We start from the raw sequence: 23,673 nt of genomic DNA, 5'->3' as shown, positions 1-23,673 counted from the left end.
GGCTTAGACTGTAGCTATTGAAGACCAAGAAATGTCTACAATCTTTGAATATTTGCAGAAATTATAACAAAGGGATTTTTGCAGGATGGGAATGTGCCATTTTAATCAGTACTGGCTTTCTTCTACAAAGAAAAACTGACACTTGTTGTGTGTTTTCACTGTATTAGACATATTTTACAGTGTTTTTCTATATTCTTCTATATTCTTGAACAATATATATTGTCAGATCTGTAACATATTTTATTGTTTAGCCCAATTGCTGCCATATTAGCCTTCTACAAGAACTTCCAAGGGTGAAAAGGTGAAATGTTTTCTGATTCAAAAAAAGGGGAGGGGGAGGGGTGGCTGAATGTACCCTCATCCCAAAAAAGGATTTATTTACTCCAGTGTGTGTCATATGTCAAAGTAAGATATTAATAGACTAAAAATAAATAATTATAATACACAAGAACTTTGAAATGGAAGTTGTGATCTATATAGTTTTGAGCAATAAAGGTTTGACTTATAACTGATTTCATCAGGTAGGATGTCTGTCAGTCTGTCCATACATTTCTTATAAAATGGGTCAAGAAAGCTCATCATATATCAAAATATATGAGGTTGCCCATGTATAGATTCTGCTTAGTGTGCATGATCAACTTCTATAAAAGCCAAGAGGGTAGACCAGAAGAGATGCAGAGAAGACCTCAGAAGTTCCATCAAGTGGTAAGAGCTTGTGCTGACTGTGACTGAAAGGAATTTAACATCATCACTTATGCGTCTGTACTCAAAATAATTGTGTTTTTTATTTATATTAATACATTGTAATGATTTTTTTACATTTTTATCCAAGGGTAGTGAACATTTCATCTGGTCTCAAGGACAAAAGGCAAGTGAGTTTATAATTCAGTGTGTGGATTAGGGTAGAGGAAAACAGTTGTTATAGTCTGTATTATAGACGGAAACTGGTGAAGCATGCTGTTTTTAAAAACCTGTAATTTATTTACAAAGAATTGTGTTTGAATTTAAGGAAGGGGTCCCATTGACCCTTTATTTTGGGGCCAAATATACCAACTATTGTATTCGCTTTTATTGTGTTGTATTGTATTATGTTTTTCTTCTTCCACTTTTGAGACTATGAGAGCCCATAGAACCCCTTGTGGGAAAGTTATACAAATTTGGCCCAAATGCAGAGGACATTTGACACATTTATGTGCAGACTCAGTCTGAGGAAACAGAAAAAGAAGCGGGAAAGGGCCAATTGATGATGCTATATAGAGCAAAACATGAAATTGGTTCAAACTACAGAACTGATGGTCTGATTAAATTCAAACTTGGGATGCAGTGTTGCTATCATAATCCATCATGAGATTTGCATACATATAAATCATTAGAATAGTTAATATAATGAAAACAAATCTGTGACATAAATTTCTTAATATTTGTCAGGAAATATTTGTCTGTTTCATACATACTCATAGCAGGAGGATGCACTCAGGCAGAGAGACCACAAGTGAGACTCATAGTCGGCAGTGAAAATCTCTGTATTGTCCTGAAACTTCATATACACTCTCAGAAAAAAAGGTACAAAAGCTGTCACTGGGACAGTACCCTTCAAAAGGGTTCTAATATGTACCATTTAGGTACTAATATGTACACTTTTGGTACCAATGTGTACCTTTGAGGGACTAATATGCACTCTTTAGGTACCACCACAGTGACAGCTTTTGTACCTTTTTTTCTGAGAGTGTATGCCACAATTCATATTGTACTGTATGTGCCATCCCCTGACACCAGCATTTCAATTTCATCACCAGAAAGACATATTCAATCGACATTTTTCCCATTAATGGGCCCCTTACCTGCTTTTTGCTTGCTATTTAAATGTTTATCTAGTATCTTTTTATGTGTCTGTATTCATGTGTAAGCCTACACTTAGGAATATGCCTCTTTCCTAACACAATTCATGTGTTTTATATTTTATGTGTCTTGCCTTTGTCAAATATTTATGAAATTTGTAATGGATAAGTTTATATTTTCTCTCTTTAGTAAGCCGCCACCATGAGTACAGACGCGGAGATGGCCGCTTATGGCAAAGCTGCCATTTACCTTCGTAAGCCTGAGAGGGAGAGAATGGAGGCTCAGGCCAAACCGTTTGATGCCAAGGCTGCCTGCTATGTGGCTGATGTCAAAGAGTTGTACCTCAAGGGAACAATCAAGAGCAAAGACGGTGGCAAAGTCACAGTTGTGTTGCTTGACACTAAGGAGGTAAATTTGAATTTCCATTTCATGTAGATGCTCATTAAATTACTTATTACATTGTTTTCTTTTATATCAAATAAAAATCTAATATATCAAATTTATAGGAGAGAGTTGCTAAGGAAGAAGATGTCTACCCAATGAATCCTCCCAAGTATGACAAGATTGAGGACATGGCCATGATGACCCATCTCAATGAAGCCTCTGTGCTGTATAACCTCAAAGAGCGTTATGCTGCATGGATGATCTACGTAAATTCTGAAATGACATATAAAGCATTTAACTTATTTTTTTCTGTGTTGTTGCAATCTGACCACGTCTCTGCTCATTTCAGACCTACTCTGGACTCTTCTGCGCAACTGTGAACCCCTACAAGTGGCTCCCAGTGTATGATGCAGAAGTGGTGTCTGCCTACAGAGGCAAAAAGCGTATGGAGGCCCCACCCCACATCTTCTCTGTCTCTGACAACGCATATCAGTTCATGCAGTGTGGTAAGACATTATGGAATTAAATTCTACAGAATTAATTAAGATGAAGTAGATGTTGCTGTTAATATAATAAATATTAACTGGATATTTTACAAATTTCAATCAACAGATAGAGAAAACCAGTCTGTCTTAATTACGTAAGTATTTTAATTTAATTTCAGACCATGACACAAATGAAAAGTATAACAGATGGAAAATTTATGGAGATATTTACAAAACAGAATTTAAGACTGAACAAAGATTGAATATACTTTGAAAAGTCTACATGTCTTTCAATCTTCTGTCTTCTAATCTCTCATAAACCAGTGGAGAATCTGGTGCTGGAAAGACTGTGAACACGAAACGTGTCATCCAGTACTTTGCCACAGTTGCAGTGTCAGGTGTCAAGAAAGAGGCCAGTAAAATAAAGGTACGAGATATAAAACTATGTCATATTATTTTAAAAGATGATGATTTACACTCATCTCACAAACTATATGATTTGTGGATTTGTGAATTTGTGAAATGCCTATAAATTGTGTTTAGTCATGAAATAGAAAAACATAAAAAAAATAATAATAATTGAAAACCCTTCAAACCTCACAGGGCTCTCTTGAGGACCAGATCATTGCTGCCAACCCTCTGCTTGAGTCTTATGGTAATGCCAAGACTGTGAGAAATGACAACTCCTCTCGTTTTGTAAGTTAACCACTGTTTATTTACAGTACAGATGGTCAGTTTTGTTCAGTTTTACTGTACAGTTTTCTATAAAGAGATTATAATAATTATTATTTATGTATTATACTGTTATGATTTAAACAGGGTAAATTCATCAGAATTCATTTCGGCACCACTGGAAAACTGGCTAGTGCTGACATTGAGACATGTAGGTGGACATGATTTAATTGATCCATCCTGAACAGTTGTCTTTATCTGTCACTCTTCAGATGATTGTGACTCAACTACATTCTCTCAACAGATCTGCTGGAGAAGTCTAGAGTGTCATTCCAGCTTCCAGATGAGAGAGGCTACCACATCTTCTTCCAGATGATGACCAACCATAAGCCTGAGATTGTTGGTAGGTGCACATATTTCATTAATTCAATGTTTCAGATAATATTGTAAGATGCTCTTTCATAAATGTTGTGTATTTTACAGAAATGTCGCTCATCACCACCAACCCCTATGACTTCCCCATGTGCAGTCAGGGTCAGATCACAGTGGCCAGCATTGATGATAAAGTTGAGCTGGATGCTACTGATGTGAGTCATTGCTTGAATACTGAAATATTCTATTTAAATAGGGTAATCATATATTTTATTATTCTCTGTAATTTACAGGATGCTATTGACATTCTTGGTTTCTCAAGTGACGATAAAATGGGCATCTACAAGTTCACTGGAGCGGTGCTTCATCATGGCAACATGAAGTTCAAGCAGAAGCAGCGTGAGGAGCAGGCTGAGCCTGATGGCACAGATGGTGAGGCTTGTGTTATCCTGGGCTTTAAAATAGTAACCATTGCACCGACTTAGCTGATAACAGAAACTGTGTATAAAATGTTTAGTGTAAATATAAACTAGAAGTTGCGTGCACATCAATAAATCTAAAAATGAAAGGGAAAGGGAAAGTAGTGCCTGATTTATTATAATTTTACACAAAAGACTCTATAGAGCAAAGATAATTTATTTATAAATGTATTTAACAGAGGCTGACAAAATCGCCTACCTTCTGGGTTTGAACTCTGCTGATATGCTGAAGGGTTTGTGCTACCCCAGAGTCAAGGTCGGAAATGAGTATGTGACCAAAGGCCAGACCGTACCACAGGTATAGTAACATTAATACATATGTGTTTAACCTAAAATTCTGGCTAATTATTGCAGAAGCAGAATAAAATATCCACTCTATTCTACTTACAGGTGTACAACTCTGTTAGCGCCTTGGCCAAATCTATCTATGAGAGGATGTTCTTGTGGATGGTCATTCGTATCAACCAGATGTTGGACACAAAACAACAAAGAAATTTCTACATTGGTGTGCTGGATATTGCTGGCTTTGAGATCTTTGATGTAAGAATGATTCTTTTATCTCTTTTTATGTCAAAATGAATGATATTCAGAAGGTAGTAAATGTTTCTGTCATTTTTTGCCCTCCAGTACAACAGCATGGAGCAGCTGTGTATCAACTTCACCAATGAGAAACTGCAACAGTTTTTCAACCACACCATGTTTGTGCTGGAGCAAGAGGAGTACAAGAAGGAGGGCATTGTTTGGGAGTTCATTGACTTCGGCATGGACTTGGCTTCTTGCATTGAGCTCATTGAGAAGGTTATCAATGGTTTATGAATTTATTAATTTCCATTGATCCTATTCTCCAAATCTCAAATTTTTGATAATAAACAAATTTTTTTTATAAACAGCCGATGGGTATCTTCTCCATCCTTGAAGAGGAGTGCATGTTCCCCAAGGCTTCAGATGCTTCCTTCAAGAACAAGCTATATGATCAGCATCTTGGCAAGAACAAAGCTTTCGAGAAACCAAAGCCTGCCAAAGGCAAGGCTGAAGCCCACTTCTCCCTGGTTCACTACGCTGGAACTGTGGACTACAATGTCACTGGCTGGCTGGACAAGAACAAGGATCCACTGAATGATTCTGTTCTGCTGCTATACCAGAAGTCTTCTGTCAAACTGCTGGCTACTCTCTACCCACCTGTTGTTGAGGGTAAAGAAAAAATGTATTTAACAAAACTTTGATTCAGTTTTGAACTTTCTTTCTTGTTTTTGCATTTATACATGTTACTTTGTATTTTTATCTCAATAGATACTACTAAAAAGGGAGGCAAGAAGAAGGGTGGCTCCATGCAGACTGTGTCCTCCCAGTTCAGGGTATGTATAGAGATGACATCACAGCAATATTGCTTTATTTTAGAAAAAAAGAAAATAAAGAAATACAAAGCATGCCAAACTTTTTCTATTCTCCACAGGAGAACTTGGGCAAACTCATGACCAACTTGAGGGCCACTCACCCTCACTTTGTGCGTTGCCTGATTCCTAATGAGTCCAAGACTCCAGGTAAAGTATTTTTTTTAAAAAGTACAGATATTTCGGTTCTCAATATATATGATGAAGTTAATTTACCAAGTTCATGATGTAAACTGTTCGTTTTAGGTCTCATGGAGAACTTCCTGGTTATCCACCAGCTGAGGTGTAACGGTGTTCTGGAGGGCATCAGAATCTGCACAAAGGGCTTCCCCAGCAGAATCCAATATGGTGACTTTAAGCAGAGGTAAATGGGACCACATGAAAACAGCATTTCCTAGGAGGCTCCTAATTAAAAGATATGAAGTATTTTGATAAATTTTCCACAGATACAAGGTGCTGAATGCCGGTGTTATCCCAGAGGGACAGTTTATGGATAACAAGAAGGCCAGTGAGAAACTCCTGGGATCCATCGACATTAATCATGACGATTACAGATTTGGACATACAAAGGTTTATTATTTAGCTTTACAAATTTCAAAGCTTCATTGATCATGGTCATTTAGCTTATACAGTTTAAATCAATATATTTTGATTTACTGTTTTACATAAATTCAGGTGTTCTTCAAAGCTGGTCTTTTGGGTGTTCTTGAGGAGATGCGTGATGAGAAACTGGCTGCTCTGGTCACAATGACTCAGGCTCTCTGCCGTGGCTACGTGATGAGGAGGGAGTATGTGAAAATGACGGAGAGGAGGTGAGTATTGTCATGAGTAAAGATGACATCAATGATAACTGTGCAAACTTAATAATGATTATGCCATTTAATGATGAATTATTCATAGGGAGTCGATTTACACCATCCAATACAACATCCGTTCATTCATGAATGTCAAACACTGGCCATGGATGAAGGTTTATTACAAGATTAAGCCTCTGCTTCAGAGTGCAGAGACTGAGAAGGAGCTGGCAAACATGAAAGAGGACTATACAAAATGCAAAGAGGCTTTGGTTAAGGCTGAAGCCAAAAAGAAGGAGCTTGAAGAGAAGATGGTAGCACTGTTGCAAGAGAAAAATGATCTGCAGCTGCAAGTAGCATCTGTGAGTATATTTTATAATTAACTGAATTTTGCCTACATTAAAAATGAGCAAGGTTGTTTCCTATGAAATAGCAATCTATTTTACTAACAGGAATCTGAGGGTCTCTCAGATGCTGAGGAGAGGTGTGAGGGTCTGATTAAAAGCAAAATCCAGCTTGAAGCTAAACTCAAAGAGACAACTGAGAGACTGGAGGATGAGGAAGAAATCAATGCTGAACTGACAGCCAAGAAAAGGAAACTGGAGGATGAGTGCTCTGAGCTGAAGAAAGACATTGATGACCTGGAGCTCACCTTGGCTAAAGTGGAGAAGGAGAAACATGCCACTGAGAATAAGGTTGGAGATTGAGTTGGTTTAAGATTAGATTTAATCTCTATTTTATATATTGATATAGAATATGAATTGTAATATTTAAGCTTATTTGGAACAAAAAATCCTACAGGTCAAGAACTTGACTGAGGAAATGGCAGCTCAGGATGAGAGCATTGCTAAGGTTACGAAGGAGAAGAAAGCCCTCCAAGAGGCACATCAGCAGACACTGGATGATCTTCAGGCCGAGGAGGACAAAGTCAACACCCTGACCAAATCCAAGACAAAGCTTGAGCAGCAAGTTGATGATGTGAGTTGATTATGTAAATTGATTATATTAATCATCAAATCAACTGTTTTCTGCTGTGAACATATTTTATATATCATTGTCCTGTAGCTTGAGGGTTCCCTTGAACAAGAGAAGAAGCTCCGCATGGACCTGGAGAGAACCAAGAGAAAGCTTGAAGGAGACCTGAAATTATCCCAAGAGTCCGTAATGGACCTGGAGAATGACAAGCAGCAATCTGATGAGAAAATAAAAAAGTAATTAAAGCAGGAAATCTTTGAAAACATTGACATTTTTTATTGTTGTGTTATGTTTTTTTTTTTTTACATCTACTTATTGTTGAACAGGAAAGACTTTGAAATAAGTCAGCTGCTCAGCAAGATTGAAGATGAACAATCTCTAGGTGCTCAACTCCAGAAGAAAATCAAGGAGCTTCAGGTATTTTGAGATTTTTCAAACATTACATCATTATGATCAAATACAGATATCCAAAAATCTAATTAACTACTTACCACCATAGGCCCGCATTGAGGAACTGGAGGAAGAGATCGAGGCTGAGCGCGCTGCTCGTGCCAAGGTTGAGAAGCAGAGAGCTGATCTCTCCAGGGAACTTGAGGAGATCAGTGAGAGGCTTGAGGAGGCTGGAGGAGCCACTTCTGCTCAGATCGAGATGAATAAGAAGCGTGAAGCTGAATTCCAGAAGCTGCGTCGTGATCTTGAAGAGTCCACCCTCCAGCATGAAGCTACTGCTGGTGCCCTCCGCAAGAAGCAGGCAGACAGTGTGGCCGAGCTGGGAGAGCAAATCGACAACCTGCAGCGTGTCAAGCAGAAACTTGAGAAAGAGAAGAGCGAATTCAAAATGGAGATTGATGATCTTTCCAGCAACATGGAAGCTGTTGCCAAAGCAAAGGTTGGGAAATATTTTAAAGAATATATGTGACCCATGCTGGCAAAATGAGTCGGAATACGCATGTGCTAATTATGAGCTACAGGCAAATGTAAATTTTGGTCGAATTTCATTTTCATTCACAAAAAATGGTTCATTAAGCCCTCTTCTAGCGATCCCAATGCTCCAAATAGTAATGAAACATCTAAAATGATCTTTATGTTTACGTTTTTGAGAGGTGTACCTTCCTAAATCTTTCCCTTGTTTTAATAATCCATGAAAAATTGCCATTTTTCTTTACTCGCAACAACTGCACAAGTTTTAATATTCATAGCGAATTCTCGATGGCGTAAGCCTGAACCAATGAAATATGATTTTTAAACTCATGCTGATGTAAACAAAACTATCATACTCGGACTGACTGACAGATCAACACAAAGCACAAAGCGCAAACCTTATCTGTTATGCCTTAAGTGAACGTTTGGTTAACTGTTGGGGAAAAACATCTGATATGTAACATTATATTAGATTATGTGCATTATAGTAGGTCTCAATATACAGGCTGCTGTCTCATTAATGTTAATCAAACAATTGTGGTATCATGGAAAAAAAAAATATATATATATTTTTCCTATAGATATTTGGTTTTGATTTGGTGTGTGCCAAATTTGGTGGTATTACCAGGGATTTTAAGGTATGGTTGCAAGGTGATTTTGTTTTGGATCCTTCAGAAAACTTTAACTAGATTTTTCTCAAAATATACTTTGCACAGTCCTTGTCACGAATATACACAGGAATCAGGAGATCCAAGAGCAGTATGAAAGTGGTGTTTATTAAAGGGTAATCCAACTCATAGTCGTCCAGGCAAGGTCAAAATCCAAGTTAGCAATCCAATACAAATAAACAAAACAAGAAACAAGCAAGAAAGACAGACCTCAGAAGTGTGGTGACCATATACAACGACTCCGTGACCAACACTAAAACAGACAGGGTATATATACACAAGTGCTGACAAGGTGACGAGAAACAGCTGAAAGACAATGAACAATCAGTGACAGACAGGAATTGTGGGAAATGCAGTTCAGAATAGTGACAGACACCGTGGGGAAGGAGGACATCTAGTGGTGACCCAGGGAACATAAACCAGACACTGTGACATAACCCCCCCTCTACGAAGCGGCTACCAGACGCTCCAAGACCCACAAAAAACAAACAAAACAAGAGCTCAGGAGGGAGGTGGAACGGTGGAGGATCAGGGGGAGGGATGGGGGGCCAGGTCCATGAAGGGGAACAGGAACAGAGGATGACGGTTTAGCCAGCTGCCAGGGCGAAACAGACAGTCCATCGGACGGCCAGGATGAAGCAGACGGCCCATCGGGCGGCCAGGGCGGAGACTTTCCTTCAGGCGGCCAAGGCAGAGCAGATCGTCCATCGGGCGGCCAGGGTGGAGACTTTCCCTCGGGCGGCCACGGCGGTGAAGACCCCACTCGGGCGGCCACGGCGGTGAAGACCCCTCGGGCGGCCACGGCGGTGAAGACCCCTCGGGCGGCCACGGCGGTGAAGACCCCTCGGGCGGCCACGGCGGTGAAGACCCCTCGGGCGGCCACGGCGGTGAAGACCCCTCGGGCGGCCACGGCGGTGAAGACCCCTCGGGCGGCCAGGGCGGTGAAGACCCCTCGGGCGGCCAGGGCGGTGAAGACCCCTCGGGCGGCCACGGCACAGGAACTGGAACAGACACCAATGGCTCAGGAACTGGAACTGGCACCAACGGCTCAGGCACTGGAACTGGCACTGGAACTGGTACCACCCGCTCAGGCACTGGAACTGGCACCACCGGCTCAGGCACTGGAACTACTGGAACTGGCACCACCGGCTCGGGCGGTGAAGACCCCTCGGGCGGCCACGGCACAGGAACTGGAACAGACACCAATGGCTCAGGAACTGGAACTGGCACCAACGGCTCAGGCACTGGAACTGGCACTGGAACTGGTACCACCCGCTCAGGCACTGGAACTGGCACCACCGGCTCAGGCACTGGAACTACTGGAACTGGCACCACCGGCTCGGGCGGTGAAGACCCCTCGGGCGGCCACGGCACAGGAACTGGAACAGACACCAATGGCTCAGGAACTGGAACTGGCACCAACGGCTCAGGCACTGGAACTGGCACTGGAACTGGTACCACCCGCTCAGGCACTGGAACTGGCACCACCGGCTCAGGCACTGGAACTACTGGAACTGGCACCACCGGCTCGGGCACTGGAACTGGCACCACCGGCTCGGGCACTGGAACTGGCACCACCGGCTCGGGCACTGGAACTGGCACCACCGGCTCGGGCACTGGAACTGGCACCACCGGCCTGGGCACTGGAACTGGCACCACCGGCTCAGGCACTGGAACTGGCACCACAGGCTCAGGTTCAGGAACAGACACAGACACAAACACAGACACAGACACAGACACAGGCTCAGGCTCAGGAACAGACACAGGCTCAGGCTCAGGAACAGACACAGACACAGACACAGACACAGACACAAACACAGACACAGACACAGACACAGGAACAGACACAGGCTCAGGAACAGACACAGGCTCAGGAACAGACACAGGCTCAGGAACAGACACAGGCTCAGGAACAGACACAGGCTCAGGAACAGACACAGGCTCAGGAACAGACACAGGCTCAGGAACAGACACTGGCTCCGGCTCAGGAACAGACACTGGCTCCGGCTCAGGAACAGACACTGGCTCCGGCTCAGGAACAGACACTGGCTCCGGCTCAGGAACAGACACTGGCTCCGGCTCGGCAGCGGCCATCTTGTCCAAAGACCCAGGCTCAGCGGTGGCCATCTTGTCCAAAGACCCAGGCTCAGCGGCGGCCATCTTGTCCGAAGACACAGGCTCGGAAAATGTGACGTGAACAGGCTCGGCGGCGGCCATCTTGTCCGAAGACACAGGCTCGGCGGCGGCCATCTTGTCCGAAGACACAGGCTCACCAGCGGCCATCTTGTCCCCTCTCCGTCTGCGACGGCGAGACGGTGGCACCACTTGATCCTCCACCATCCCAGAGTCGAAGGGGGGCCATGGTGGAGAGCGGTGCTGGACTCCCCCTCGACCCACCAGTCCTCCGCGACCTCCACGGGTCCCACGGAAAACTACCAGGCGGGTTCCCCTAAACAAATCTCTCCTCTCCCGCGCGGCGGCCGGGGAAGAGAAGCCCGAAAACATACCGCTGGATCCTTCTGTGACGGAGTCGTTCTGTCACGAATACACACAGGAATCAGGAGATCCAAGAGCAGTATGAAAGTGGTGTTTATTAAAGGGTAATCCAACTCATAGTCGTCCAGGCAAGGTCAAAATCCAAGTTAGCAATCCAATACAAATAAACAAAACAAGAAACAAGCAAGAAAGACAGACCTCAGAAGTGTGGTGACCATATACAACGACTCCGTGACCAACACTAAAACAGACAGGGTATATATACACAAGTGCTGACAAGGTGACGAGAAACAGCTGAAAGACAATGAACAATCAGTGACAGACAGGAATTGTGGGAAATGCAGTTCAGAATAGTGACAGACACCGTGGGGAAGGAGGACATCTAGTGGTGACCCAGGGAACATAAACCAGACACTGTGACAGTCCTTTTTTGTCTCATTCCAACAAATCATACATCATAAATGAAGGTTTTTTAATAACAATAAAAGTAAATAACTCATTTTTGAAAATGTGCTCATTGTGACTAATTTTGCCAGCACGGGTCACATACAACAAGTCTTGAAGTTCTTTCAAATATCTAATGACTTTTGTATTTGCAGGGCAATCTTGAGAAGATGTGCCGAACACTTGAGGACCAACTTAGTGAAATTAAGTCCAAGAATGATGAGAACATTCGTCAGTTAAATGATCTCAGTACTCAAAGTGCAAGGTTTCAAACTGAAAATGGTAACTCATGAACAAATTAATATTATATCAAAAGTAATTAATGTCAATAATTAACAATAATTATCAACAATAATCAATATTAATTATCAACAATAATTAATCAAAAATAATAGTGTATTAAGATTATTCAGCTGTACATTTCTGACTGTGATACTGATAAAATCTTACATCCATTTGTTTTTAAATAAACTGAGAGAGACATAGAAAAGTCTGACACAGTGAATCTAAATCTATACAGGTGAGTTTGGCCGTCAGCTGGAGGAGAAGGAGGCTCTGGTTTCTCAGCTCACCAGAGGCAAACAAGCTTCCACTCAGCAAATTGAGGAGCTTAAGAGGCATATTGAAGAGGAGGTTAAGGTAATACAGCATAATCAATTCATGAATTACTTTACTGTAGAAACAATAATACAATAATATTATGCGACTTTGTCCTTTAGGCTAAGAACGCACTGGCCCATGCTGTGCAATCTGCCCGTCATGACTGCGACCTGCTCCGTGAGCAGTTTGAGGAAGAGCAGGAGGCAAAGGCTGAGCTGCAGCGGGGAATGTCAAAGGCCAACAGTGAGGTTGCTCAGTGGAGAACCAAATATGAAACTGATGCCATCCAGCGCACGGAGGAGCTTGAAGAGTCCAAGTATGTATATTATTGTATAATATTCCTAACTCTCACAACTATTTTATAGATTAGAATTCAAAATAATATGTATTACTTAACAGGAAGAAGCTGGCTCAGCGTCTGCAAGAGGCAGAGGAACAAGTTGAGGCTGTGAACTCCAAATGTGCATCTCTGGAGAAGACCAAACAGAGACTCCAGGGTGAGGTGGAGGACCTCATGATCGATGTGGAGAGAGCCAATGGTTTGGCTGCCAACCTTGACAAGAAGCAGAAGAACTTCGACAAGGTAAACAGTTTTTGTCATATTATATTATCTTTGTAAAGTATTGCTGGAATGGGCTTTGTTCAACATTTTTTAAACAAACTCTATCCTAAAATATCTCCACCAAAGGTCCTGGCAGAATGGAAGCAGAAATATGAGGAAGGTCAGGCCGAGCTGGAAGGTGCCCAGAAAGAGGCTCGTTCACTCAGCACTGAACTGTTCAAGATGAAGAACTCCTATGAGGAGAGCCTGGATCAGTTGGAGACCCTCAAGAGAGAGAACAAGAATCTGCAGCGTAAGAATGAAACCGTTAAATTAGAAAAAAATCTTAAAGGGATCATTCAACCCAAAATGAAAATTATTTTACTAATAACTGACCCTCATGTCGTTCCAAACTCGTGAGACTTTTGTTCATCTTCGGAACACAAATTAAGTTCCCTTTCGTTGTCACTCCGAGTTACGTCGGATGACGACGAATGGGGTTTCGCTTAGAAATCCTATCATCTTCGAGTATTAAAACACGAGCCAATGGCAAAGAAATGCCATGGGTCTGCGGAATTTGCATAGCGTAACTCCGCCCCACCCTGGGGGTATATAAGGAAGTCGCTGGCAAGATGCAGATATGTTTTCGCTTCGGAGCCAAGTTGATCTACTTCACTCCACAGCCAAATCCTGAGTTCATCTCTTTATCTCTTCGAGACGAGCCTCTCTCCAGGTGTTGGTGTGACAGCGAGTTCCAGCGAGTGCACATTCCCTGCTGATCTGTGCAGTGATTTGCCAGAGTTTGTGTGTTCTCTCCCTGGTCGCTTCAACACTCTGCGGAGAAATCTCCTTTCACAAAAGAGCATTGCACGCGGCACGTCTTTTTAAAGATGCCTCGCCCGTGCACTTCTGGTTGCGGTCTATTTGTATCTGACTCTGATGGGCACAATCGCTGTCTTGTGTGTCTGGGTGTCGATCACGCCAAGGCAGCGTTTGTGGATGAGTCATGTTCCCACTGCGGGAACATGCCCATCGCACGGTTGAGATCGAGACTCAATGATCTTAATGTGAGAGTCCCCTCATCCGCACCCCGATCTACTGGTCCCGAGAGGGCTGGTACTTCGGCTGGCGGCCAGGGTGATCTGAGGGTTACAGTGTGGAACAAAGCGCCGACTATTCCACGCTCCACACTTCCCTCTGTTCCCGTGCAACCCGCGAGTGTCCGCGTGGAAACCGCTGTACAGTCCTCTGACTTGCCGCGAGTTTCATTCGGCGCTCCAGAGGAAGACTCAATGTCGATCGCTGCATCACAAGGTGGGCAGGAGTCCTCGGGAAGTGAGGATTCGGCTGTGCTGCCACCCTCGGGTGTCCCAGCATTGTCCGAGTCTGATCCCGAGATGACGGCCATGCTTTCCCGGGCAGCCGCGGCGATCGGTCTTGAGTGGTCCCCGCCACCTGGGCCGGTTCGTTCGCGGCTGGACGATTGGTTTTTGGGTGCGGCTGCTGATCCTGCTTTGGCGGCCAACCCCAATGCCTTTTTTCCCGGATGTGCATGAGGAGGTCACAAGGTCCTGGAAGGCACCATTGTCTTCCCGTGATCGCTCGGCGACCGCCTCCGCCTTGCCTCCCCTTGATCAGGCGGCCGCCAAAGGGTACACTGGGGTTCCCCAGGTTGAACGCTCTGTTGCGATGCAGTTGTGTCCTCAGAGTGCTTCTTCCCGCGGGGACCCAAAGCACCCCTCCAAGGCCTGTAGGTTCTCTTCCACCCTTGTGGCGAAGGCCTACAGAGCTGCGGGGCTGGCGGCCTCCTCACTGCATGCCATGGCGACTCTGCAGGTCTACCAGGCCCAGATGTTGCGTGACATGCACGAGGGGAGGTCTGACCCAGCACTCTTTGATGAGTTGCGTGCCGCCACCGACCTTGCTCTCCGAGCGACGAAGGTGACCGCACGCTCGCTGGGTCAGGTGATGGCCACTTCGGTGGTCCAGGAGCGACACCTATGGCTAAACCTGGCTGATATGCGGGAGGCCGAGCGGACCCGGTTCCTCGACACCCCCATATCCCAGGCTGGCCTGTTCGGCGGTGCAGTCGAGGACTTCGCCCAGCAGTTCTCGACTGCCCAGAAGCAGACTGAGGCTTTAAAACACGTCCTGCCCCGGCGGCCCGCTGCTCCGGCAGCGCAGTCGTCGGCACAGGTGCCTCAGCCCGCTCGCCGCCGAGGGCGCCCTCCTACGGTTCCCCCCCCTCCCGATCGGCCCCAGCAGTCCGCTGCTTCCGGGTCGCGTCGGAGAGGAAGCCGTAGGAAGGCGCCACAGCCCTCTCCCGCCCCGTGCCCCGCTAAACGCCAGGCTAAGCGGCGCTCCTGAGACGGGCTGCTCAGAGATGGCGTTGAGTTCTGTTCAGGAGCCGGTTGCAGGGCCGCTCCTTCCCCCGGTGGAGGGCCGGGGGAGAATCCTTGGTTTTCCCATTCCCGCTGCTCGTCCCACGACGGGCAGCACCCTAAAATGGTTAAAGAAAGAACTCACTACCCCATCTCTGAGCACACGGAGTGTGCGGATGAGAGCACGCGCCGCCCACGGGCCACGCTCCTCTCGTCCCCCTCTGTCGCCAGACCCCTGCCAGAGCACGCCCCCGTGGGACGCTGGTCCTCCCCTGGCCTCCTCTGGCAGGACGCGGCTAATGACCGTGCCCCCGCACTGGGCCGCTATGCCACCCACGCCTGGGCCGGTCATTCCGCCTCGCTGCACCCCCGACGGAACGTCTGTGGTTCGTATGACCCCGCTGGTGCACTTTCTGGAAGCCTGGCTAGAGCTTCCCAGATTGTCCCGCTGGGTCGCGAGAACCATCAGGCTCGGCTACGCGATTCAGTTCGCGCGATCTCCTCCCCGCTACAGCGGAGTCCGCTTCACTATGGTCGGTGGCAATGCCCCTGTCATGAGAGCGGAGGTCGCCACCCTACTGGCGAAGGGTGCGATCGAGATTGTCCCTCCAGCCGAAATGAGGTCCGGCTTCTACAGCCCTTACTTCATTGTTCCGAAGAAATCGGGTGGGTTACGACCGATCCTGGACCTGCGCGTCCTGAACCACTCCCTCCACAGGCTGCCGTTCAAGATGCTCACGGCCAAACGCATTTTCGAGTGTGTGCGGCCACAGGATTGGTTTGCAGCGATCGACCTGAAGGACGCCTACTTCCATGTCTCCATTTTACCTCGACACAGACCGTTTCTACGGTTTGCTTTCGAGGGGCGGGCATACCAGTACGCGGTTCTCCCTTTCGGGCTAGCCCTGTCTCCTCGCGTCTTTACGAAGGTCGTCGAGGCAGCCCTTGTTCCCCTCCGGGAACACGGGGTTCGCATCCTGAACTATCTCGACGACTGGCTGATCCTAGCTCACTCTCGAGGCCAGGTTTGCGAACACAGGGATCTTGTGCTCCGGCACCTAGCTCGTCTGGGCCTTCGGGTCAACTGGGAGAAGAGCAAACTCTGCCCAGTGCAGAGGATCTCTTTTCTCGGTATGGAAATCGACTCGGTCGCCATGTGCGCGCAGCTTACGAGCGAGCGCGCGCAGTCACTGCTGACTTGTCTTCGCCAGTTCGAGGGCAAGAGTGCGGTCCCACTGAAACTTTTTCAGAGGCTCCTGGGGCATATGGCATCCGCAGCCGCAGTAACGCCGCTCGGATTGCTTCATATGAGACCGCTTCAGCTTTGGCTTCGCGATCGAGTCCCGAGGTGGGCATGGCAACACGGCAAGCTCCGGGTCCCAATGACTCCGGCCTGCCGTCAGACCTTCACCCCGTGGTCGAACCTCAGCTTTCTACGGGCCGGAGTGCCCTTAGAACGAGTTTCCCGGCATGTTGTTGTCACAACAGATGCCTCCACCACGGGCTGGGGCGCCATGTGCAATGGTCATGCTGCCGCGGGCTCCTGGACAGGACCCCAGCGCCTTTGGCATGTCAATTGCCTCGAGTTGCTGGCTGTACGTCTCGCCCTGCACCGTTTCCATGCGTTGCTCAGGGGTCAGCACGTACTAGTCCGATCAGACAATACCGCAACAGTAGCGTACATCAACCATCAAGGTGGTCTACGCTCCCGCCGTATGTCGCAACTCGCCCGCCACCTCCTTATATGGAGTCAGAAGCATCTGAGGTCGCTTCGAGCCATTTATATCCCGGGACACCTGAACCAGGCGGCCGACGAGCTGTCTCGAGTTCAGCCTCTCGCTGGAGAATGGCGACTCCATCCCCGGACGGTTCAGCTGATTTGGGATCAGTTCGGCGACGCACAGGTAGACCTGTTTGCCTCCCACGACTCGTCCCATTGCGACCTGTTTTATTCCCTGACCGAGGGCACGCTCGGCACGGATGCACTGGCGCACAGCTGGCCGAGGGGCCTACGCAAGTATGCGTTTCCCCCAGTGAGCCTTCTTGCGCGGACCCTGCGCAAGATCAGGGAGGACAAGGAGCAGGTTATATTGGTTGCCCCATACTGGCCCAGCCACACCTGGTTCTCAGAACTCATACTCCTTGCGACAGCACCTCCCTGGCCAATTCCTCTGAGGAAGGACCTCCTTTCTCAGGGACGGGGCACCCTTTGGCACCCTCGTCCCGGTCTTTGGAACCTCCACGTGTGGCTTCTGGACGGGACGAGGCAGGTTTGAGTACCCTACCACCAGCGGTGGTGGCTACCATCACTTCCGCTAGAGCATCGTCCACGAGACATGCCTATGCGTTGAAGTGGAACCTCTTCGTCAACTGGTGTTCTTCCAAACAGCAAGAACCCACGAAATGCCCGATCAGTGTCGTGCTTTCCTTCCTGCAAGAAGGGTTGGAGCGAAGGCTGTCTCCCTCCACCCTGAAAGTGTATGTTGCCGCCATTGCCGCACATCACGATGCAGTTGAAGGTAAGTCTTTGGGGAAGCATGACCTGATCATCAGGTTCCTGAGGGGAGCGAGGAGACTAAATCCTCCTCGCCCTCCCCTCGTACCCTCTTGGGACCTCTCAGTGGTTCTGACTGCCCTGCAGAGTGCTCCATTTGAGCCTTTGCAATCAGTGGAGCTTAAGTTCCTGTCAATGAAGACAGCGCTCCTGGTTGCATTGGCCTCCATCAAGAGGGTAGGGGACCTGCAGGCATTTTCGGTTGACGAAGCGTGCCTGGAATTCGGGCCGGCTAACTCTCACGTGATCCTGAGACCCCGGCTTGGATATGTGCCCAAGGTTCCTACCACACCCTTTCGAGATCAGGTAGTGAACCTGCAAGCGCTGCCCTTGGAGGAGGCAGACCCAGCCTTGGCACTGCTCTGTCCAGTACGCGCCCTTCGTGCTTACGTAGACAGAACGCAGTGTTTCAGGACCTCAGACCAGCTCTTTGTCTGTCATGGTGGGAAGCTGAAGGGAAAGGCTCTCTCCAAACAAAGGTTGTCTCACTGGATAGTGGACGCCATTGCTTTGGCTTACCAGCAGCAAGGTCGACCGTGCCCCCTTGGTGTGACGGCCCACTCCACTCGGAGTGTGGCATCCTCTTGGGCTCTAGCGCATGGCGCCTCGCTAACAGACATCTGCAGAGCTGCAGGCTGGGCGACACCTAACACATTTGCGAGATTTTACAATCTCCGAGTAGAGCCAGTTTCTTCTCATGTACTCGCTTCAACTAGCCGGTACTAGATTCTGCTCAGGTGTCTTCGCTTGCTCGCCATTCCTCTCCACGGACGGGATACGTGCGATATTTCCTCAGGTGAGCCTCATAAGCCCTGAGTCTCCTCCAGCACTGATGACGTCAACGCCAGAGTTATGCCACGGGCAGCTTTCGCGCTTGGCTAGGTGCCACCATGTGCATGGTTCCCTTCGGGCGACCCCCACATGTGTATTCCACTGTAAGCCTCTTGAGCATGTGTCTTTCCCTTGGCAAGCCACCTTGCCACCCCTGGGGTTGAAATATTCCACCTGCGGCTGGACACCCCAGTGTTACTCCGTATGCAGCCCTTCGGGGTCATATGTGTATTCCAAGTCCCCCCCTTCGGGTTGGGCATGATTGCATATTTCCACTGGATATGCTTCCCAGTGTACCTTGGTATTCCTGTGTTAAGTAGGACTCCTTCGTCCGTGCTAGTTTCACGACAGGGAGCTCAGACTTACGCAGGGCACTGGTAGACAGTCGAGAGGTGGCGTGATTATACGGGAACCCCATTCGTCGTCATCCGACGTAACTCGGAGTGACAACGAAAGGGAACGTCTCGGTTACGTATGTAACCCTCGTTCCCTGAGTAGGGAACGGAGACGTTACGTCTCCCTGCCACTTCCGCTGTACCGCTGGAACGCCTGAGTTCAGTCTCGGCTCCTCAGCGAAGACATATCTGCATCTTGCCAGCGACTTCCTTATATACCCCCAGGGTGGGGCGGAGTTACGCTATGCAAATTCCGCAGACCCATGGCATTTCTTTGCCATTGGCTCGTGTTTTAATACTCGAAGATGATAGGATTTCTAAGCGAAACCCCATTCGTCGTCATCCGACGTAACGTCTCCGTTCCCTACTCAGGGAACGAGGGTTACATACGTAACCGAGACGATCTTTTTGATGAAATCTGACAACTCAATTCATATGAATTAGTTTTATGATCTTTTTATAACCTTTTTGAAGTGTCAAAGAATCAATTATGTAGCTGTCTATGGAGGGACAGAAAACTAATTCTCAGTGAGCATTAAAAAGTAAACACCTATGATTAATGAATGTGCATTATGATACATATTATATGTTTTTCTCTCTATAGAGGAAATTTCAGATCTGACAGAGCAGATAGGTGAGACTGGTAAGAGCATCCATGAGCTGGAAAAGGCCAAGAAGACAGTGGAGACTGAGAAGTCAGAGATTCAGACGGCCCTGGAAGAGGCTGAAGTGAGTATCTGGAGATCAATATGGAATTCTTGCTAGAACCATCATACAGTGTTGTATTCATCAATACACTGTGTGTATTTTCATTCTTATATTTAAATGTTGTTTTATTTTTTATAGGGTACACTGGAGCATGAGGAGTCCAAGATTCTTCGAGTCCAGCTTGAGCTAAACCAGATCAAGGGAGAGGTTGACAGGAAGCTTGCAGAGAAGGATGAGGAGATGGAACAGATCAAGAGGAACAGCCAGAGAGTCATTGAATCCATGCAGGGCACTCTGGACTCTGAAGTCAGGAGCAGGAATGATGCCCTGAGAATCAAGAAGAAGATGGAGGGAGACCTTAATGAGATGGAGATTCAGCTGAGTCACGCCAATCGCCAGGCTGCTGAGGCCCAGAAACAGCTCAGGAACGTTCAGGGACAACTCAAGGTATGCATAATGAATTCTACTTTTTGACTTTGGGATGTATTCAGATATTTTTTAATAATCTAACATATGGTAAGTACAGCCTAGCAGAAATCACATCGAAAGCTCATTCTACAGCTATTGTTATGTTCAGGATGCCCAACTGCACCTTGATGATGCCCAGAGAGGACAGGAAGACATGAAGGAGCAAGTGGCCATGGTGGAGCGCAGAAACACTCTGATGCAGTCTGAGATTGAGGAGCTGAGAGCTGCTCTGGAGCAGACAGAGAGAGGCCGCAAAGTGGCTGAACAAGAGCTGGTGGATATCAGTGAGCGTGTTGGGCTGCTCCACTCTCAGGTAAGGGCATATTGTTTCCCTGAAATTAAGGGAATTGAGAGCATCATTCAAAATGTTTAAACTGTTGCTTTCCCTTTTGTAGAACACAAGTCTCCTGAACACCAAGAAGAAGCTTGAAGCTGACCTTGTTCATGTCCAGAGTGAAGTTGATGACACTGTACAGGAAGCCAGAAATGCAGAGGAGAAGGCCAAGAAGGCCATCACTGATGTGAGAAACAGTAGCTGCCAAGTGTTTCAAAAGACACTTGTGTACTTGAAAAAAAATGTGGATCTAATGACTTTCTGTATTAATGCAAAAGGCTGCAATGATGGCAGAAGAGCTGAAGAAGGAGCAGGACACCAGCTCTCACCTTGAGAGGATGAAGAAGAATCTGGAAGTCACAGTGAAGGACCTGCAGCACCGTCTGGATGAGGCTGAGAATCTGGCCATGAAAGGAGGAAAGAAACAACTCCAGAAGTTGGAGTCCAGAGTAAGCCTCTTTATAGTTATGATATGGGCAAGGTGAAGTATGTTATATTATGATTTGTTTGAATAAAAATAATATGTTCTTTAGGTCCGTGAGCTTGAGGCTGAAGTTGAAGCTGAGCAGAGACGTGGAGCTGATGCTGTTAAAGGTGTCCGCAAATATGAGAGGAGAGTGAAAGAGCTCACTTATCAGGTATGACCATATTCCTCACAAGTTTGTTCAGACAAAAGAGTCTGTATAATAGTGTATGTACTGACAATGCCAATTTTTAGTAAAGGATCAATGCTTAATTTTGTAAATGTGTATTTTCTGAAGACTGACGAGGACAAGAAGAACATCACCAGACTCCAGGATTTGGTTGACAAACTGCAGCTGAAGGTCAAAGTCTACAAGAGGCAGTCTGAAGAGGCGGTATGTAAAATCTAATATTTTGACACTGTAATTATTTATATTGGAATTCTAATTTGATGAAACATGATACATGAACCATATAAAAAAAACCTTTAGGAGGAGCAAGGCAATGTTCACCTGTCCAAGTTGAGGAAGGTGCAGCATGAGCTTGAGGAGGCTGAGGAGCGTGCTGACATTTCTGAGTCTCAGGTCAACAAGCTCAGAGTTAAGAGCCGTGATTCTGGAAAGGTTAGACTAAGTAGATGAGTTTTTTTGCATTATTTATTCAACTTGTTTATCCAAATACATGAACTACCTCTTAGAAGAAATAGTGGAACTATAATAATTGCATTTTTTTCTGATGTTACATATCCTGTATGACATTTGCACATCTGTATTCTCTTCATTATGTAAAGTGAAGAACATTTTTGTTAATAAGACTAATATTTAACTCTTCCTTCTTTCCCAGGCCAAAGAAGAATGAATCTTTAACACTTGAAAGGAGCATTTACTGAAGTCATATAATATGAATGTTTATTGTAAACGTACCTTTCTTAATAAACCTGTTTATTTCAGCAAATAATTAGCCTTTGTGTGATTTTTCAAAGAGATACACTATTACAACATTAATATCTGATCTGTATGATTACATTAAACCTTATTATTCGCATCACAAGAGTGCTGAGTATCAAAAGTGTCTTGAATCCAAATTTGAACTTTTAAAGGTTCCATAAAAGTTCAAAAGGTTTCATAAATTTTAATTCTCATGTTTACTGAATGCATTCGCTCAAACATTTTTGCTATAAGGTTTCCACCCTGGACTGATGTTATTGACAATTACAATATTCTGTGAACTAGCCTTCCAGTTAGCACAATTAAGCCTCTACAGATGATCCAGAGATCTAAAAAGTAAATATAATACCTGGAAAAAGCTATCTGTAACCTATCACATTTATAATTTTCCTTAAATTAAATTATATTATATAATATATATTTAATATAATATATATTTATTATAATTATTATATTTAATATAATATAATTTAATTAATTTATAATATAATGCATGCATTTATAATATAATACCCTATAATGAGCAAGCAACAAGGTGTTTTTCTGAAATACAAAAATATGACACGTGTGGAGTACTATGATGTATCACACAACGCTCCCACAACAAGCACTGAATGAGCCAGAGATGGCTCAGTCACATGCAGTGATATCTCGCAAATGTTTGCGGTGATGCCCAGCTCGCCGCAGCACAAATGTCCTAAATAGAAACACCCTTGAACAGTGCCCAAGAGGTAACCATTCCTGGAGTGAGCTTGAAGCCCTGATGAAGATTGTACATTTTTGCGTCTTTGTAACACATTACAATCGCGTTTACAACTCAGTGAGAGAGTGGTAAAACTAAATGGGTCCCCCCTTATAATTGTCAGCACAAGAGGCGAAGAGCAGACTGCTCTTTCATAACAAACTCATCCTCTGCACATTGACTTTGGGAGCAAACTCCGGATTAGTTTTCAGTGTAACTTTCGATCCACCCACTAAAAACCGCATACAGTGAGAATGTACAGACAAAGCATGTAATTCACTCACCCGCTTTGATGTGGTTCAATATGGGGCTGGAAGAGCACATCCAGAACTACAGATAAATCCAAGGATGGGATCACAGACTTAGTGATCGGAAGTAACCATCTCGCCCCCTCATAAATCGTCTTACTGTATTAAGGGGTGCTGGCTTATTGTTTCTGAATCCAGCCCCACATGACAAGCTGAGATGAACTTTAACTGTTGAAAAGGCTCTACCTTTTTCTAATAGTTCCTGCAGAAAGCAGAGAACATCTGATTACGACTGTAACAGGATGGTTCTTTACCCTCCATACTCCCTACCACCAGGATGGTCCCTGTCCATACCTCCCAGGGGGTAGGCTGCGCTCCACCTTCATCTTCAGGCAAGAAATGCAGATTCTGTACCCTCTGATTACTGATTGCGACTCGTACTATGCCAATAATATTTGCTTGGGCTGTTAATAAATGTACTTTTTTAGGTATTTTGCCTCTCGAGTCTTTCTGGTAGAAATTAATCAACACTGAACTTACTT

The 23,673-nt window shown here is 45.8% G+C and overlaps 1 protein-coding gene across 1 annotated transcript; it reads left to right on the top strand.

The window, feature by feature from the left end:
* The first annotated feature begins 678 nt into the window (after window positions 1–678).
* Window positions 679–22,067, top strand: LOC308691045 (myosin heavy chain, fast skeletal muscle-like). The gene is made up of 41 exons (XM_081365899.1): window positions 679–705; window positions 833–868; window positions 2,029–2,247; window positions 2,346–2,489; window positions 2,573–2,729; window positions 2,836–2,863; window positions 3,033–3,135; window positions 3,312–3,404; window positions 3,528–3,591; window positions 3,685–3,783; window positions 3,864–3,967; window positions 4,046–4,184; window positions 4,411–4,529; window positions 4,622–4,771; window positions 4,859–5,029; window positions 5,122–5,422; window positions 5,522–5,586; window positions 5,685–5,772; window positions 5,869–5,986; window positions 6,069–6,192; window positions 6,298–6,434; window positions 6,523–6,778; window positions 6,869–7,111; window positions 7,218–7,394; window positions 7,482–7,627; window positions 7,718–7,808; window positions 7,891–8,280; window positions 12,076–12,202; window positions 12,441–12,559; window positions 12,640–12,836; window positions 12,920–13,103; window positions 13,209–13,374; window positions 19,827–19,951; window positions 20,069–20,377; window positions 20,508–20,711; window positions 20,794–20,919; window positions 21,011–21,181; window positions 21,266–21,370; window positions 21,494–21,589; window positions 21,686–21,817; window positions 22,038–22,067. The coding sequence occupies exons 3-41, from the start codon at window positions 2,041–2,043 to the stop codon at window positions 22,050–22,052; spliced, it is 5,790 nt and encodes a 1,929-aa protein (XP_081222025.1). The 5' UTR covers window positions 679–705; window positions 833–868; window positions 2,029–2,040; the 3' UTR covers window positions 22,053–22,067.
* Window positions 22,068–23,673: the final 1,606 nt, after the last annotated feature.

Source organism: Scardinius erythrophthalmus (assembly GCF_964197995.2).
Source record: "Scardinius erythrophthalmus genome assembly, chromosome: 5".
NCBI classification, from domain to species: Eukaryota; Metazoa; Chordata; class Actinopteri; order Cypriniformes; family Leuciscidae; genus Scardinius; species Scardinius erythrophthalmus.
This window is presented reverse-complemented; position numbering and strand designations above follow the sequence as displayed.

What these genes read in the sequence shown, in the direction of transcription:
- LOC308691045 (XM_081365899.1), top strand. Translation starts at nt 2,041, where the DNA reads ATGAGTACAGACGCGGAGATGGCCGCTTATGGCAAAGCTGCCATTTAC. An exon ending in ATGCTGCATGGATGATCTAC is followed by an intron (nt 2,490 to 2,572) that starts GTAAATTCTGAA and finishes TGCTCATTTCAG; the next exon opens with ACCTACTCTGGACTCTTCTG. An exon ending in TTGAGCAGCAAGTTGATGAT is followed by an intron (nt 7,395 to 7,481) that starts GTGAGTTGATTA and finishes ATTGTCCTGTAG; the next exon opens with CTTGAGGGTTCCCTTGAACA.